The sequence below is a fragment of the Schistocerca cancellata genome, chromosome 2 (genome assembly GCF_023864275.1).
Source record: "Schistocerca cancellata isolate TAMUIC-IGC-003103 chromosome 2, iqSchCanc2.1, whole genome shotgun sequence".
Classification (NCBI taxonomy): Eukaryota; Metazoa; Arthropoda; class Insecta; order Orthoptera; family Acrididae; genus Schistocerca; species Schistocerca cancellata.
The window spans coordinates 974795957-974814992 of record NC_064627.1 but is presented as its reverse complement, the minus strand read 5'-3'; the positions used below and the strand labels follow the sequence as shown (position 1 = coordinate 974814992).

Sequence of the window (19036 nt, the reverse complement as noted above, 5' to 3'; positions counted from 1 at the left end):
AGCAATACACCGCTGATACGTTGTGCTCAAAATGTGCAGCAATCTGTGAATATGTTCATCAAGTTTCCCACAGGCCCACAGTGTGATCCTGTTCAAGTGGCTGAATCTGTTAACAGGAGTACATACTAAATGGTGGCGCATGGTTGTAACTGATAATGAGTCTTGCAGACTGTGTCCATCACTAAACTAAGCACAGTTACTGCCTGCAGAGTCAAAGTAGTGTGTGTTCAGGCAGGTCTCCTGAGTGCTATCCAGATGCCGATGAATGTGACAAATGAATCACTAACACGACAACTCCTCATTATACACATATTATATATCCTAGTGCTACTGAGCACAGTCCTTGAGAGAGTTGCAGTTTATTTTCCCGGAAGTGTATAAACAGCTTACTGACCTGAAGGCTGTGGTTAACTGGTCTATATCTCACCCAACTCATCTGAGGAACACTGGTGCTATGGAGTTGTGTGGTTTAGCTCCAAGTGTAATGTCAGGACAGAGATTCAGATCAGTTAGACTATGGCTTATCAGCACATTAAACCCTTCACTTAACTGTGAATTTTACTAAAGAATTCTTCACTACATTATCATACCATTATATACGTGCAAGTGAATCCAAAATGTCATTGTCGGTGAAAGGGTATTGTGTGAGAGAGAGAAAAAAATACAGATTAGTTTCTTAAGATCCTCTTAATGTAGAAGTTATTACAGACAGAACACATGCTCAAACTGGAGAGGGGTAGGAAAGGAAGTTAGCAGTAACCTTTTCTAAGGAACCTTGTCTTAATATATATGACGTGTTAACTGTAAAATGAGTGGAGCCTCATTCAGGTGTAGAAAAAATTAGGGTGCAGCAGAGATGCGAAAGAAAAGAAGCTGAGATGAGTAAAAAAAGAAAGGTATTGATGTTAGATAGTAGTAATGGGATGTGTATTGACCAACATCTGCAGGAAAAAGTAGGATCAAAATACCTGATGTGAGTCTTGTAAAACCTATTGCTAGCCTTAGCAGGTTAAGAGAGGATATTGAGGCACTAACTGTAAAATAAAGCAGTTAGCACCCTATACAAAAATATAGAGGAGTGAACTGAATATAGTAACTTCAGTAACTTCACATGCACAAATGGGAGTTTTGTTGAGGTTCTGCAGTGGTGTGATCAATCCTAGATGATCAAAGCCATCAGACAAGTTAACCAGGTGCTGACCGGGTTGCTGCTGACTGTGAGCAGGGCTTGTATCTTTGTGGTGCCAGTTGCTGTTATTTGAAGGTATGGATACATAAAACATTGCCTACATGTAACAGGAGGGGGAAAAGTAAATTAACTAATATGATAATCAAAGATGTGTGTGTGTGGGGGGGGGGGTATATAGAAAAGGAAGTTGACTCATGGTATCTGCCTGAGCACCATGTAAATACAGGAATTCATATGTTAAAGGCCGAGGGCTATAATTTTTTCTGTGATGAAAATCTGGAGAAAGGTGGAGTTGTCATGTATGTTAAAAATAACACAAAGCTACAATGTACTGAAACCAGCAGTTTCCACTTAGAAGAATGAGTAGAAGCTTGTTTATGTAGATTGCTGCTATCAAAAAACTCATTTATAATTGTAGATACCAACTGCAAAATTTTCAAACATTTTTAGAAATTGTGAATCATTATTATGCCAACTAGCACACAAAAGAAAGCAAATGAGAGTCCATTCTGATTTTAGCACTAATTTTATGAAAGACTGATATAAAAGAAATGATTGGAGAATGTTACTGTATACTTATATCTTGAGTTCTGTTTTTTCCCCACGAGAACTGCACAGGAAATCAGAACACAAATAGGAAATTAGAACACAAATAGACATCATATTTGTAAGTGAACACTTAATCAACAATACAACTATTCATCCAGTAACATAAGGCTTCTCTGAATATGTAGCACAACTAGTCTTACTTGATAAAATGTCAGTTGGCCTCATAGAAAGCTGTGTAACTATTTACACAAGCAAAAAAAATGGGGGGGGGGGGGGGGTGTTCAGGGCAGCACAACAGGAAACTGACTGGAGGGATGTTAATAATGTGGTGGATGTCAATTCAAAGATCATTCTCCCCTCGTCTTCGTGTCCTAGGGCTTGAATGACCTGCTACTACCTGCTTCCTCCTTGAGGAAGGAACAAGTAGCTCTGAAAGCTACAATAGTTTTTGTACTTTACTCATTGTGCTGATATTTTTTCAAGATCAATATTAATACATAACTTACTACTTCCTCATGGATAACGACATCAGTTGCATTTGCTGCTTAGGCTATTGCATGTGAAGTGTGTGCAGTATGTTTCACATTATTAGTATGTTCTGAATCCGTGTGAGTGTTCTGCCAGTTGCTGTTATTTGGAGGTGTGGATACACAGAGCATGGCCTACACCTAACAGGAAGAGGAAAGTAAATTATCTGAGGTGATAAAGTTATGGGGAAAGGGATATGGAGGGGGTGGAAGGGGTGGGCGCTGGTTACTTGTGATCACAGGTGTCAGTGGAAAGTTTGTGTGTGTCAGTCCTGCCCATAATTTTTTCGGTTGGTAAGTGTGATCTGTGCTTTTTTCCGATTACTGGGGGCAGTCCTCTTCAAGGAATTGGCAGTAGATTTGCTAAAGATACAGATCTAATTCAGTTACAAGTTTTATATCTGCACTAGCGCCTAGCATTGTGTATTATGAGGGTACTTCTGGTACCACTAACTGATCCACCATTCCAAGTTCCATTCGCAAACAGCTTGTGGGAAGAATGAGTGTCAGCAGACATCCTTTCTAGCTCAAAAGTTCTTGAAGTTTCTCATTGTGGTATAGTTTTCCAAGACATTTTTGGGAGGTAATATGTTGTCTGGCTCTTCCTGGAATGTACTCTTTCAGAATTTCAGCCAACTTAAGTCCGATCTGTATGGTTACTCTAGATATTTTATGGTAGTTACTGTTTCCAGCAATTTGTCATCAAAAGTGGAATTGCCCAGTACTGGATTTCTTCTCTTACATATGCACAGTATGTTACATTTATTTACATTCAGAGTCAACTGCCAGTCCCAGCACCAATCCTCAATCCTCTGCAAGTCTTCAGCAAATCACTACTGTCTTTTGGCGTTGCTACTTCTTCTAGATAATCAGATCGTTTGTGAACAGTCTTGTACAGCTTCTGACATTATCCATTAGATCATTAATATAAATTAAATATAAATTATAAGCAGTAATGGTCCTATCACAATTCCTTGGGATTCTCCTGAAATGACTTTTGCATCTGTAGATTTTGTTCCATTAAGAGCAATTTATCGAATTCTGTCAAGTCTTGAATCCAATCACAAATCTGGTCCAGCACTTGATAAGCTCATAGTTCTTCACTAAATGGCAATGAGGGACTGTAACAGATGTCTTCCTGATGTCAATTAACACAGCATCATCCTAGGCACCCATGTCTACAATGCTGTGGATCTAATGAAGGAACAGAATTAACTGAGTTACCCAAGATCTCTGTTTGAGGAATCCATGTTGATTTTCATAAAGGAGATTTTCATGCTAAAAAAAAAAAATTTGAGTTTAGAAAATATTCTAAAATTCTAAAACAGATTGATGTCAACTATAGGGGCCTACAATTATGTGGATTGATTCTTTGACCATTCTTCAAAGTGGGAATGACCTACACTTCTGCCCAACACTAGGTACCCTTCATTGCTTCAGTGAACTACAATAAAGTGTTGCTATAAGGGGAGCAAGTTCTTTCGCATAATCTATGTAGAATTTTATAGTATCTGACCTGGTCCGGGTTCCTTTTCACTACTAACCAACTATAGTTGCTTTTCTATACCACTGTCACTCATCTCAGTATCTGCAATTTCGTCTTTCGTGTGGTGACTGAAAAGAGGAAGTGTGTTGTGATCTTCTGTGGTGAAACAACTTTGGAAGAACTAGTGCAGTTTTTTGGCCTACTCCCTGTCATCTTCCATTTTTGTGCCAATATGATCACTGTGTGACTAAATAGACGATTTAAAGCAGCTTTTTGATTTTATATGAGACCGAAACTTAGGATTTTGATAAGGTCAGTTGGCAAAATTTTTCTTTCAAAATCATTGAACACTTCTCTCATTGCTCTCCTTTTTCTCATTTTCACTTCATTCGTCTTTTGTTTGCCAACTAAATTCTGACTTCTCTTAAATCTATGGTGAAGTTTTCTAACTTGGCTATTAAACCACTGTTAGTCTTTCCTAGCCCTAGCAATTTTGTTTGGAACATACTTGTTTGAGGCATGCTGAACAATGATTTTGAATTTTATCCATTTGTGTTCCACATCTTCGTGCTCAGCACTAAATATCTGATTTTGACTACCTTTCTTAAATGTCTTATAAAATCCATGGTCATTGATGCTACCACAATCTTATAATCGCTGACAACTTCCTCCATATTAACTGATTCAGAAAGTTTAGGTCTTCTGTTGTTAGAGGGCCTAAGATATTACACTCACAAATTGGCTCTTTATCTATCTGCTTGCAGTAATTTTTGGATAAGATCTCCAGAATGATGTGAAACGAATCACTGTCTCTGGCAGCAGTTTTGATCACAGGACTCACCCATTCTATAGCTGACAAATTCCAGTCTCCCCCTACTACAGTAAACTTGATTAGGAAATGTATTTAAAATATTTTGCAAGTTCTCTCTGAAGGTCTCTGCCACAACAGCTCCTGATGCAGGTGGTCTATAAAAGCATCCAATTACCGTGTTTGACCCTCCTTTAATGTTTAAAATGAGTGAGATGGCACACTTGCTTGCACACTAGGCTCACATTCTGGAGGACAACAGTTCAAATCCACATCCAGTCACCAAAACCTCATTACATATTGTTGACTTATGTACTAAAATACACTGCCACAATTGGCTTATGGCCTTGCCTTGTGATAGATAGTCCAATCCGAGTGCAGTATTTCAATGCTATTCCTTCTGCTTTCAACCAACATACTATTCCTTATATTATCTGGACATTATAGCTTTTGATGTTGTTGTTGTGGTCTTCAGTCCCGAGACTGGTTTGATGCAGCTCTCCATGCTACTCTATCCTGTGCAAGCTTCTTCATCTCCCAGTACCTACTTCAACATACATCCTTCTGAATCTACTTAGTGTATTCATCTCTTGGTCTCCCTCTACGATTTTTACCCTCCACCCTGCCCTCCAGTACTAAATTGGTGATCCCTTGATGCTTCAGAACATGTCCTACCAACCGATCCCTTCTTCTAGTCAAGTTGTGCCACAAACTCCTCTTCTCCCAATTCTATTCAATACCTCCTCATTAGTTATGTGATCTACCCATCTAATCTTCAGCATTCTTCTGTAGCACCACATTTCGAAAGCTTCTATTCTCTTCTTGTCTAAACTACTTATCGTCCATGTTTCACTTCCATACATGGCTACACTCCATACAAATACTTTCAGAAACGACTTCCTGACACTTAATCAATACTCGATGTTAACAAATTTCTCTTCTTCAGAAACGCTTTCCTTGCCGTTGCCAGTCTAAATTTTATATCCTCTCTACTTCGACCATCATCAGTTATTTTGCTCCCCAAATAGCAAAACTCCTTTACTACTTTAAGTGTCTCATTTCCTAATCTAATTCCCTCAGCATCACCCGACTTAATTCGACTACATTCCATTATCCTCGTTTTGCTTTTGTTGATGTTCATCTAGTACCCTCCTTTCAAGACACTGTCCATTTCGTTCAGCTGCTCTTACAGGTCCTTTGCTGTCTCTTACAGAATTACAATGTCATCGGCGAACCTCAAAGTTTTTATTTCTTCTCCATGGATTTTAATACCTACTCCGAACTTTTCTTTTCTTTCTTTTACTGCTTGCTCAATATGCAGATTGAATAGCATCAGGGAGAGGCTACAACCCTGTCTCACTCCCTTCCCAACCTCTGCTTCCCTTTCATGTCCCTCGACTCTTATAACTACCATCTGCTTTCTGTACAAATTGTAAATAGCCTTTCGCTCCCTGTATTTTACCCCTGCCACCTTCAGAATTTGACAGAGAGTATTCCAGTCAACATTGTCAAAAGCTTTCTCTAAGTCTACAAATGCTAGAAACTTAGTTTTGCCTTTCCTTAATCTTTCTTCTAAGATAAGTCGTAAGGTCAGTATTGCCCCACGTGTTCCAACATTTCTACAGAATCCAAACTGATCTTCCCTGAGGTCTGCTTCTACCAGTTTTTCCATTCGTCTGTAAAGAATTCGCGTTAGTATTTTGCAGCTGTGGCTTATTAAACTGATAGTTCGGTAGTTTTCACATCTGTCAACACCTGCTTTCTTTGGGATTGGAATTATTATATTCTTCTTGAAGTCTGAGGGTATTTCTCCTGTCTCGTACATCTTGCTCACCAGATGGTAGAGTTTTGTCAGGACTGGCTCTCCGAAGGCCGTCAGTAGTTCCAGTGGAATGTTGTCTACTCCCGGGGCCTTGTTTCGACTCAGGTCTTTCAGTGCTCTTTCGAACTCTTTACGCAGTATCGTATCTCCCATTTTATCTTCATCTACCTCCTCTTCCATTTCCATAATATTGTCCTCAAGATCATCGCCACTGTATAGACCCTCTATATACTCCTTCCACCTTTCTGCTTTCCCTTCTTTGCTTAGAACTGGGTTTCCATCTGAGCTCTTGATATTCATGCAAGTGGTTCTCTTATCTCCAAAGGTCTCTTTAATTTTCCTGTAGGCAGTATCTATCTTACTGCTCATGAGATAAGCCTCTACATCCTTACATTTGTCCTCTAGCCATCCCTGGTTAGCCACTTTGCACTTCCTGTCGATCTCATTTTTGAGGCGTTTGTATTCCTTTTTGCCTGCTTCATTTACTGCAATTTTATATTTTCTCCTTTCATCAATTAAATTCAATATTTCTTCTGTTACCCAAGGATTTCTACTAGCCCTCGTCTTTTTAGCTACTTGATCCTCTGCTGCCTTCACTACTTCATCCCTCAAAGCTACCCATTCTTCTTCTACTGTATTTCTTTCCCCCATTCCTGTCAATTGTTCCCTTATGCTCTCCCTGAAACTCTGTACAACCTCTGGTTCTTTCAGTTTATCCAGGTCCATCTCCTTAAATTACCACCTTTTTGCAGTTTCTTCAGTTTTAATCTAAAGTTCATAACCAATAGATTGTGGTCAGTGTCCACATCTGCCCCTGGTTCCTAAATCTCTGTCTTACCATTATATAATCTATCTGAAACCTTCTAGTATCTCCAGGGTTCTTCCATGATTCTTGAACCAAGTGTTAGCTATGATTTAGTTACGCTCTGTGCAAAATTCTACCAGGCGGCTTCCTCTTTCATTTCTTAGCCCCAATCCATATTCACCTACTATGTTTCCTTCTCTTCCTTTTCCTACTGTCGAATTCCAGTCACCCATGACTATTAAATTTTCGTCTCCCTTCACTACCTGAATAATTGCTTTTATCTCATCATACATTACATCAATTTCTTCATCATCTGCAGAGATAGTTGGCATATAAACTTGTACTACTGTAGTAGGCGTGGGCTTCGTGTCTATCTTGGCCACAATAATACGTTCACTATGCTGTTTGTAGTAGCTTATCCGCACTCCTATTTTTTTATTCATTATTAAAGTTACTCCTGCATTACCCCTATTTTTTTTATTTATAACCCTGTATTCACCTGACCAAAAGCCTTGTTCCTCCTGCCACCGAACTTCACTAATTCCCACTATATCTAAATTTAACCTATCCATTTCCCTTTTTAAATTTTCTAACCTACCTGCCCGATTAAGGGATCTGACATTCCACGCTCCGATCCGTAGAACGCCAGTTTTCTTTCTCCTGATAACGACATCCTCGTGAGTAGTGAAGCGACAAAAGCGTCAACATCCTGGCCATTCTGTGGCCGTCTCTACGAGTGATAGAAGACTTGACACTCCTTCTTCTGATCCTTCAGCTGTCCCCTCCCTGACCGCCCTGTGGGAAGAGGGTCAAGCTCGCCGGCTTGGGTTGAAACCTTTCCCTCGGTACCTGGTTTGTACCAAGGCAGATGGCAAAAGTTTTGCCATGACCAAGCCTTTGTTTTTCGTGAAGACGATTGAAGATAAGTATGGCGAAGTGAAATCCTTGAGTGAAATGCGGTCCGGTTCTTTGCTCATAAAGACATCTTCTGCTACCCAGTCTGACGCCCTGTGTATTTGTGACCATCTCAGTGACATTCCAGTCTCCGTCGCATCCCACCAATCTTTGATCTCAGTACAGGGCATCATTGTCCACTACAATCTTCTTCTTCAAACTGACGAGGAGCTCCGTGCAAACTTCAAGCGCCGAGGAGTTCGATTTATCCACCGTGTACAACGAGGTCCTAAAAACCATCGCACCGATACAGGTGCCTTTATCCTGGCCTTCAAAGGGGATACCCTCACAGAGGAGATCAAGATGATGGTGTATTGGTGTGATGTAAAACTTTACATTCCACCACCGATGAGATGATTTAAATGCTTACAGTTTGGACACATGTCTTCCCGCTGCACCCATGATCCCCTCTGCAGTGACTGTGGGCACCCCCTCCATGGGGGAAGTGCCTGTGCTCCCCTGCCAGTGTGCATAAATTGTAATGCGCAGCATCCTCCACGCTCGCCACTGTGGCCAGTGTATATGAAAGAATGATGGATTCAAGAGTACAAGACCTTAGCTCAGCGTACCTTCACTGACACTTGTCGAAAGTATGACCGGCTCCATCTCGTACCTGTAACTTCTACTTTTGCTTCAGTTATGTCCGTTCCCCTTCCTACCCCTTCCTCTTCCCAGCCTCTCCCCGTTTGCCCCACACCTTCCTCCTCACCCTCCCTCTCCCACTCCCCTTCCCCTTCCCCCTCCTCATCAGTACCCACACCCACCCATTCGGGTGCTGCTCCCCCTCCCCTGCTAGAGAAATCCTCCCCTTCTTCGGCATCCGCCGGTGCTGGAGCCAAGTGTAATCTGTGCCTGACCTCACTGCAATCTGCCCTTCTCTTCCTTCACAAGAGAAGAAGCAGAAACAGAAGAACAAGGGCAAGGCCCCTCTGGTACCCCCTGAGGTGCCGCCTTCCCCTCCTCCATCCAATGAACCAACAGAGTCTGACCCCACCTATATGAACATTACCCCATCCTTATAGGTGACGGATGGCGACTCGACGGCGTGACTGGCTCCGGTCCGTTCGCTTCCCATTTGGACTCCAGCTTGAGAATCTTCCAGTGAAATTGTGATGGATATTTGTGTCAACTCCCGGAGTTGCAGCCCCTTCTTTCCTCCTACTCTGCTGCTTGCGTTGCTCTCCAGGAGACCCATTTTGTCAGTTCTTACTCATCCACGCTTCGTGGGTTCCACACTTTCTCTTGCTGTCAGGGTCCATCTGGCCACTCCAATCACAGTCTGTAATCTCTACCTCCCGCCTGACAGGCCACCCACATCCTTCACCCTAACCACCCTTCTTCAACAACTCCCTTCTCCCTTCCTGCCCCTTCCTGCCCCTTCCTGCTTTTAGGGGACTTTAACACCCACAACCCTTTTTAGCGTAGTCACACGACTACTGCCCTGGGCAGGACAGTTGAAGCTGTCCTGGCAGGACTTGCCCTCTGTCTACTAAACACCGGCACTCCGACACACTTTAGTGTGGCACAAGGCACTTTCTCTGCCATTGACCTCTCCATCTGCAATCCCGACCTTCTTCCCTCCATTCAGTGGGGTGTCCACTTTGACCTATGTGACAGCGATCATTACCCGATTGTTTTGAACTTCCTTCAGTGTATCTTGCTCCATCACCCTCCCAGGTGGGCCTTCTCTAAAGCCAATTGGGGTGCCTTCTCCTCTGCTACCATCCCCCCTGTACTACCACACAGCAGTATTGATGAGTCTTCACAGACTTCGACTGCCGCCATCCTTTCTGCAGCTGTTTCAGCCATCCCTTCTGCAGCTGTTTCAGCCATCCCTTCTTCCTCGGGTTCCCCCCGTCGGAATATGGTCCCTTGGTTGACTCCAAAAATTGCTGTGGCCATAAAAGACTGCCGCCGTGCTCTTCAACATGCGGCACCCTTCTGCTGCTCTCCTTCTGGTCTTTAAATGATTCCGTGCCTGGGCCTGCTACATAATCAAATTTCAGAAACTGATTTGCTGGACACGATTTGCGGCTGCCATAGGACCGCACACCCTCTCTTCACTGGTCTGGGCGAAACTCAGGCGAATTTTTGGCTGTCGTCATCCCACCGGCATTGCAGGAATTTCTGTGCATGATGTTGTCCTTACCCATCTGGACTTTGTCACAGAGCATTTTGCTCAACACTTTGCCCAAGCCTCTGCATCAACTCGGTAACCGCCCACGTTCTTCCTCCTGGAAGAGCACTCGGAACGACTGCCTTTGTCTTTTGTTTCTGACTGCGTGGAGTCTTATAATGCTCCATTTAGTGAGTGGGTATTTGCCAGCACCCTCGCCCTTTTCCCAACACGGCTCCTGGACCAGATCGGAAACATAACCAAATGCTCCAACACTTATCGGTGGCTGGCCACCGTCGTATACTGACCCTTTTCAATCGTCTGTGGAGTGAGGGGGTATTTCCTACCCTGGGAGGAAAGCACTGTTATTCCGGTGTTGGAAGCCTGGGAAGCCACCTCTTCAGTTGGATAGCTACTGTCCAATTAGCCTTACCAACACCCTCTACAAGCAGCTGTTTTGGATCCTAGAATCCTGCGACCTATTGTCATCGACACAAGGTGGTTTTCGCTGTGGCCACTCTATGGTTTATAACTTTGTCCACCTGGAGTCTGCTATCCGGTCGGCTTTTGCCCATCAGCAGCACCTCAATGCAGTCTTCTTTGACTTGCATAAAGCCTACGATACCGCATGGTGCCACCACATTCTCCCAGCCTTCACGAATGGGGCCTTCGTGGCACTCTGCCTATTTTTATCCATAACTTTCTTTCTTGTTGCTCTTTCCGGGTCCAAGTTGGTTCCTCCTACAGCACTTCCCATCACCAAGAAAATGTGGTTCCACAGGGTTGCGTGCTAAGCATCCCTCTCCTTCTCGTAGCCATAAATGGACTGGTTGCGTCTGCTGGGTCGACAGTGTCCCCCTCTTTGTATGCTGTCGAGTTTTGTATCTATGTCGCTTCCTCTGTTATGGGCACTGCAGAATGCCGTCTACATGGGGCAATCTACCGGGTGCAATCTTGGGCTCTCTCCCATGGTCTTCAGTTTTCGGTGGCCAAATCGTGTGTCGTGCATTTCTGCCATCGCTGTACAGTCCATCCCCATATGGACCTGGTCCTTGATGGCCAGTCCCTCGAGGTGGTGGACACCCATCACTTCTTGGGTCTGGTCTTCGATGCCCGTTTGACATGGCTCCCTTTACCGGCTGAAGAGGACATGCTGGTTAAATCTGTGTTCTTAGAGGTCTGGGCAATACCACCTGGGGTGCAGACTGCTCTATTCTTCTGGGATTGTACAAAGCACTGGTCCAGTCTCGTTTAGACTATGGGAGTCCTGTCTATGGTTCTGCATCACCATCCACCATTGTGGGGTATGACTTGCGACTGGTGCCTTCTGGACTAGCCCTGTGATTAGCCTTCTCGCAGAGGCGGGAATTCCACCACTGCAAGTTTTGCACCAATGACAGCTGATATTTGCTGCACCCCAAAGCACCTTAATTATGGTCTCCTTTATCCAGACATGGAGATCAACCTCCCGCGACGGCGGCCACGATGTGGGCTTACCATGGCTGCCTGCATTCAGTTGCTCTTTTCTGAGCTCCAGCACTTCCCTTTAACGACTCTTTTCTCCACTCGTGCACGTACCCCTCTGTGGTGCGTCTCTCGGCCACAGCTCTGTCTTGATCTCTCCATAAATTCAAAGGATTCTGTCCCTCCGGAGGCCCTCCACCACCAATTCTACTTCTCCTCGGTTCATTCCAGGGTTCTGAAGTGATTTATACTGATGGCTCCATGGTTACTGGTCACACTGGTTAAGCTTACACCTATGCAAGATATGGAACTTCATTCCTTGCCAGATGGCTGTAGTGTTTTTACTGCAGAATTGGTAGCCATCTTGTGCACACTGGACCCTGTCCACTTCTGCTCAGGACTGTCTTTCACTATCTGTAGCTACTCCTTGAGCAGTTTGCAAGTTATCGGCCCGTGCTTCCCTCACCACCCATTGGTCATAGCTATCCAGGACTCCCTTTCTCTCCTTGATCAACGTGAATGCCCAGTGGTTTTCATTTGGACCCCAGGCCATGTTGGGATCCCTTGCAATGAACTTGCTGATAGACTGGCTAAATTTGCTACTAACAGGCCATCTCTTGCTATTAACATTCTGGTAATAGACCTTCGCTTGGCATTACATGTCAGATTTTGGGACTTTGGAATGCAGAATGGCACACACTTTCTTTGCCGAACAAGCTCAGGGCAATAAAGCATTCTACAAGTACATGGCGGTTCTCCTTACTTGCCTCTCGTAAGGCCTCTGTCGTCCTTTTCCGGCTCTGCATCGGCCATACTTGGCTGACTCATGGTTATCTCCTCTGTCATGACCCCCCCCCCCCCCCCCCCCCCCCCGTCATTGTGGATCGATGTTGAGTATGGTTCACCTCTTATTGGACTGTCCCAACTTAACTGCCCTGTGACGGACTCTTAGCTTTCCTGACTCGCTACCTCTGGTGTTAGCTGACAATGCCTTAGTGGCTGATCTTGTTTTACGGTTTCTTCGTAATGGGTTCTTTTTTTTTTTTTTTTTCGCTTTGTTGAAGGGTGGGACCTTCAACCTTATCGGTGGATGGAGGGGTGGCAGGCCGTCTTGCTCCCCCCCTCGCCCCGATTGGACTGGATTCGAGTGGACTTGGTGGTTCACCCCCCTCCCTCTGCCTTCCCGCTCCTTTCCTTATTCGGTCTGTTTTATCTTGAGTGTCTATCTTGTCTACCTGTGCTTCTTCCTTTATGCTCCTGCCATTTGTCACTTTCTTTCCCTCCTCTCTTCTTCTGCCTTCTTCCTTCCTTCTCTGTCAATTGTTTGTAATTTTATGGCCATTGTAGTAGTTCCCTCTTATAGTGTGAGGTTTTATCAGTTTTAGTTATTTCAAGGTCAGAGGGACTGATGACCACGTAGTTTGGTCCCTTCTCCAGTCCAACCAACGAACCCAACAAGAGAGACATCCTGTGCTGGCTCAAAAGTGTTATCAACATTGAGTAGCACCTCGTACCTGTTGCTAAGCCATAAGGAGCCAGCCGTACTACCAGTTCCCAGTTTTGCTGTCTGGCCAGAGATATGTGAACCAATCACTGTCTGCCACTTGCTTTCAAACTGCCAGATGTTGTGTATTGGAAGACAGTTGATAAAGTGGTTCCAGCAGCACAGAGTGTCTCCCAGGTGTCATCACTAGTGGCCAGTGCCGCCGCAGCCTTGAGCAGTAGTCAGGAACGTGTCAATTATAGCCAACGTAGCTTTCGACTGTTTATGACAGTGACCAATTCTCAGTCTCCATACACAAAAAGAACACCCCCTATCCTTATTGTACTGTGTATAAAACTATATAAAATTTCAAAAAATACAAACAGAGCAGGTAAGACTAATGGAGAAGAACAAACAGACCTCAACAAGAGAGAAAACTTCCAGGCTGTGGCACTGCTAAAGTTGAGATGTCCACAAAATATAAATGAGAAGAATAAACAAACACTAAAATCTGCTCTGCTAAATTTGCACTATACACTAAGGTTGCAAAATACACATGCTCTCAAATCAAAAATAAATTACACTACTGAAAATAGTTGTATCGACTGTCACCTTTCACTAGAAACACATCATACATAAAACCTGAAACTCTAAATAGAAATGCAAGCTCTAATTATCAAGTAACAGTAATAAGTCAGATAAAAACACAGGGAATATTCACTTCATTATGGAAGCTCATGAGAAAAGCACTAAACTGAACCCTGTGTACAACACAAACTGTTGCTGCTGTTCGCACCTTTCACCTGGGCAGTTGGGCATATAGAATCTGGCAAAATAGATTTATTTTGTACAAGATGAAATTATACAACTTTATTGTGTGCTGTAGAAACTGTTATGCTGACTATTTTTATAATACTTACAATGTTTTTCTATCAATACAGTCACCTTATTGACTACTTGTAAGTTGATCTTGTTATTTACATTGTTTATTCAAATGTTTTACTTACACATTTATATTTTCCTTCGTAGACTTTGGAATGCCTTCAAATAAACAAGGATAAACTGTCAGATGGATGTCACATGGTTATTTTCAATGTAGAACGCCAAGAACTACAAGATAGCTCTGTCGATTATGCACTTATCACAACTTGCAGACATATGATTAATCAGTTTTGCCATGGCGAAGATCCTTCACAGGCGTTGATCTGCCTTAAGGTAATTTATGTTGTCTAAGATTAATATTTCATCTCACACAATTCCTGACAGTCACTATTAACAAAATAGGTTTAATAAATTGGACAATTAATTATGTAAATATTTACTGGCTGGAATCCTAAAGCTTGTGTTAGATGTCAAATAAATGAGAGAACAATAGTTTAAGCCATGCTAGGGGTAAACTGCCCAGTATACTAGCAGACCTTTATGAAATATTGTACACCTATTGACTATTTTACGAGGCAAATATATTCTCCACATACATCTTAGGTGATGCCAGAACAGACCAGCAGTGTACTGTGTCGACACCAGAAGCTAAAGAGCAATTCTTACTTCTACGTCTACATCTGTACTGTGCAAATGGCACTTAAGTGCCTGGCAGAGGGTTCATTGAACTGCCTTCACAAAAATTCTCTATTATTCCAGTTTCAAACAATGCGCGGAAAAACAAACACCTATATCTTTCCATGTGAACTCTGATTTCCCTTATTTTATTATGATGATCATTTCTCCCTATGTAGGTCATTGTCATCAAAATATTTTCACATTCGGAGGAGAAAGTTGGTGATTGAAATTGTGTGAGAAGATTCCGCTGCAATGAAAAATGCCTTGTTTTATTGTTGTCCATCCCAAATTCTGTATCATGTCCATGACACTGTGTCCCCTATTTTGGGATAATACAAATGTGCTGATCTTTGAACTTTCTCAATTGAACTCCATTAATCCTATCTGGTCGCAATCCCAGACTGCGCAGCAGTTCTCTAAAGGAGGATGGACAAGTGTAGTGTAGGTAGTCTCTTCAGTAGATCTGTTACATTTTGTAAGTGTTCTGCCAATAAATGCAGTCTTTGATTTGCCTTCCCCGCAAAATTTTCTGTGTGTTCTTTCCAATTTAAATTGCTTGTATTTGTAATTCCTAGGTATTTAATTGAATTTATGGCCTTTTTATTTGACTGATTTATCATGTAAACGAAGTTTAACAGATGCCTGTTAGCACTCATGCAGATGACCTCACACTTCTCATTATTTAGGGTCAATTGCCAGTTTACACACCATTCAGATATCTTTTCTAAATCATTTTACAATTTGTTTTCATTCTCTGGTGAGTTTACTAGACAATAAATGGCAGCATCCCTTCCTGATAGCACTCAACTCTTCATGTGAGTAAAGAGCTAATTAGTGTTTCACAAGAACAATGTTTTCTAAATCTGTGTTTCAATAGACCATTCTCTTCGAAGTAATTCATAATGTTTGAACACAATATATGTTCCAAAATCATGCTGCATATTAATGATATGGGCTTGTAATTTAGTGGATACAGGAAAACCTCAAGGAGGGAGCGCTAAAGATATCTTGAGCTACCTTTACTTTTACCATGATAAAAAATAATCAAGTGACATGCAAAAGGTTAAGAAAATTTTATTTAAACTGATTATCCACATATACAAGACAATGCCATCTTATGATATAAAAAAAGTTTCAATTGTGGTTCTCTTTCTGCTTCTGAATGTAAACTAGCTTCCTATTCGTCAAATAGTCCGTATTTATAATGCTACGTATCAAAGGTTCTCTGTACAAGAAAACAGAATATTCGCGACTTTCTTGAACAAATACCAGACAGAATAACGTACCGAGATCACTAGACTGGTCGCGATTTTTCTCGTAGGTATGTGTTGGCTATCTATGTGCCAGATACAAACATATAAAATACGATGACGTGGATGCACATGCTACATAGGACATGCTACATAGGAAAGTACAAGTACTCGATAACTTGATTCAGTCGAGTCGACTGATGAAAGAAACGAACAAATAGCGTGGGGGCTGTGCGGGTGGCTATGCAGGCAGCCCCAGAAGCGGTCGGGGCACGCATTCTGCGCGCACCCCATATGTATCCGCCACTCGACCTGTGCAACCTTCCAGTCTTTGGGTATGCATCTTTCGTCGAGCGAGCAGTTGATTTTAGATGATCTTTCGCTCATTCATTCATCATAACGCAGGCATAAGTGATTCCGGGGGTAAGCAATAGCAGTTTGCAGTTACATGACATTTGAAAGAAAGTTCTTTTCTGAATTCATCATCATGTCATAACCAGAGATCAAGCACTAGTCATTATTTTCCATGACATAGGAAATGGCTGGACAGCAGTTAGCCATCTAGAATATCAGCATCTTGACATTGCTAAAAAATTTGTGGATGTTGTTTAAGGTGATCCACTTCTTGATACCAAAGCAAGAGGAAGGGGTAAGGGAGTGGGTTTTCCTTGCTGTAAGAGGCCCTTCTTTAATGAAGAATACATGTGCTTGTTGTACTATTTAAAACATTTCCATTCATCCCGTAATTTTGGTGCCATAAACTCCATTCCATAAATGATATGTACTGATTGCAAATCTCATCTTTCTGTACTATTTCCAAATATATCTATCAAATGTAATTCAGTTCCCAGTTTGCTTTACAGTGTCATTAATCCACTGTCATTGCCTTATGCCAAATATGAAATTAATTTGCTGCAACTGTGACGTGACACTGTTACGGTCCATCTCAGTGAAAAGTATTGTGTTTCTCTGTATTTTTGTTTGTAATTACTTACCTTAAAATTTGTTCTGGGTGTTAATGATTCAAATGACATGTTTCTATTTTAAAAAGATGTGATTTCTGCCCTCCTGTTGCCCTGAAAATGCTTGTTACTGTCAGACATTGTTTATTTATGCACACACAGACTTTTAGTACTGTTAATAATTTTGTTTTTAATTTATTTGGTTAGTTAAGTGATTTACCCCTATAAACATAAAGACTTCTAGTTGTAATAATAAAATACAACATTTTTCACAGCAGAGACCAGTGTCTCATTCTCCTGTGTTGGATTTAACAAATTTTTCCTTTTTATAGATGTGTAGCTTGACAGTTATTGTGTTATATTAAATGACTGTTTTACAGTTCTATGTTATTAATATTACAGTAATGTTTCTATACCTGTTGTATTTTTCTATATAAGTTGGCTGTGTTGTTATTGTTCACAAGGCACCATGTTTAATTTAAAGATACCCAAGTTCTGTGTTGCTGCTGCTGTTTTTTAGTAACACTCTCTCTCTTTCAAATTACAGAGGTACAAGGATGATCCAACATTTGATTCCAAATGCAAATCCATTGTAGTTCGCAGAATGATTGAACAGAGTTCAGACTATCGCTTTAATCCACTGCTGCAGAAAAGTTGTCGAATGGATATATCCAAATTTTGTGCAGACATAGTTGCCTCTGAAAAGGAAGAAAAGGAACTAAATGGGAAAGTTGTAAAATGTCTAAAAGTAAGTGACCATATGAATCCAATGTTTTTCTATATATAAGTAAATATTCCTCATTATTAATTATTGCCTTATCTAAGGAGATGTTGCCATTTGGTGTATTAATTTCTTATTTTGGAGGTCATGGCACTATTTAGGGTAATGATGTGGTCTCTCCCTCTCCCTCTCCTTCCCTCCCTGGCAGGAATGGGAAGTAAGTCAGTTTTATTTTTTATTATCATTTATGACAAATTTTGCCAATAGATTGCACTTACTTTTAGGAACTGTTACGCCTGTGATTTGGATCACATAACAGATTACATATTTCATTTAAATAGGCTGTGCTGAACATGTGACGTTCACCCGCTTTATTTCTTTGTTTGTTGTCCTCAGCATTGACGTACTGTGTTGCTATAGTGGCTGAAAAATGGGGGGGGGGGGGGGGTTGAGAGTCAAACACAGACTACTTTAAATGATTTAGCCGACAGGTGCACATTTGCGTTTCACAGTTGTTTACTTTTACTTTCCCCCCCCCTCCCCCCTCCCCCCCCCCCCCTCCCAATATACACATTTAATACGGCCAGTGCACTACTGTTTACTTTCGATAAGCCTCATTAATAGTTTGCAGATGAACATCCACATACTGCTACAATAGTTTACCAATGAACATTTGCAAGCAGTAAAACCCTAACCACACATTTCTTGAGGAATAGTAAGGTACGTGTGGAACAGACACAGTCATTGTTTTAACACACGGCTTAAGTGTGTTACACTTCTTTCACAAATGCATTGTTGTTGATCTAACCAGTACAGGTTTCTCGTCTGAAACTTGGCCATGGACAGAAATCGGGCCCATATATATCCTCACAATAATAGGTGCTGGAACTACACATTGTTTCAAGTTTAATTTACAGAAATTACAGTTAAAACTTAACTCATTAAATTAACTGAATACATCAAAAAATTACTTCCTTTTAACAGTTTCTTTTACTTCAAGGGTTAGGCCAAATTATTTGTTTAAATGATGAAATTAACAATATCATTACAGAAACAATACTTTTGCCAAAATTGTTAGTTACTTTGGAATCAATTAAGGGCTGGCTTTGCTAACATGTTTTGAATAGAGCCCAATAGATCCTTTAAAATTATTATTTGTTCCCAAATGTTCATAATTAGTACAGAATTTATATTTGTTTATAAGTCAACAATAGAATTGAAGTTGTGAAACAATTACTGATTTCACCCTATAACAAAAGATATTAACTAGGAATAGTCAAAATAAATGAGAAAACCAATTACATACATAAAACTTAGTACAAAATGAGATCCTGTGTTAT

General features: G+C 41.6%; 1 protein-coding gene across 1 annotated transcript in view; it reads left to right on the top strand.

The window, feature by feature from the left end:
- Positions 1-19036, top strand: part of LOC126162948 (Golgi apparatus protein 1) — a 166426-nt gene that overhangs the window by 90252 nt on the left and 57138 nt on the right. Inside the window, exons 11-12 of the mRNA XM_049919782.1 lie at positions 14233-14418; positions 17523-17723. Coding sequence (XP_049775739.1) covers positions 14233-14418; positions 17523-17723 — 387 coding nt within the window. The remainder of the gene's footprint in view (positions 1-14232; positions 14419-17522; positions 17724-19036) is intronic.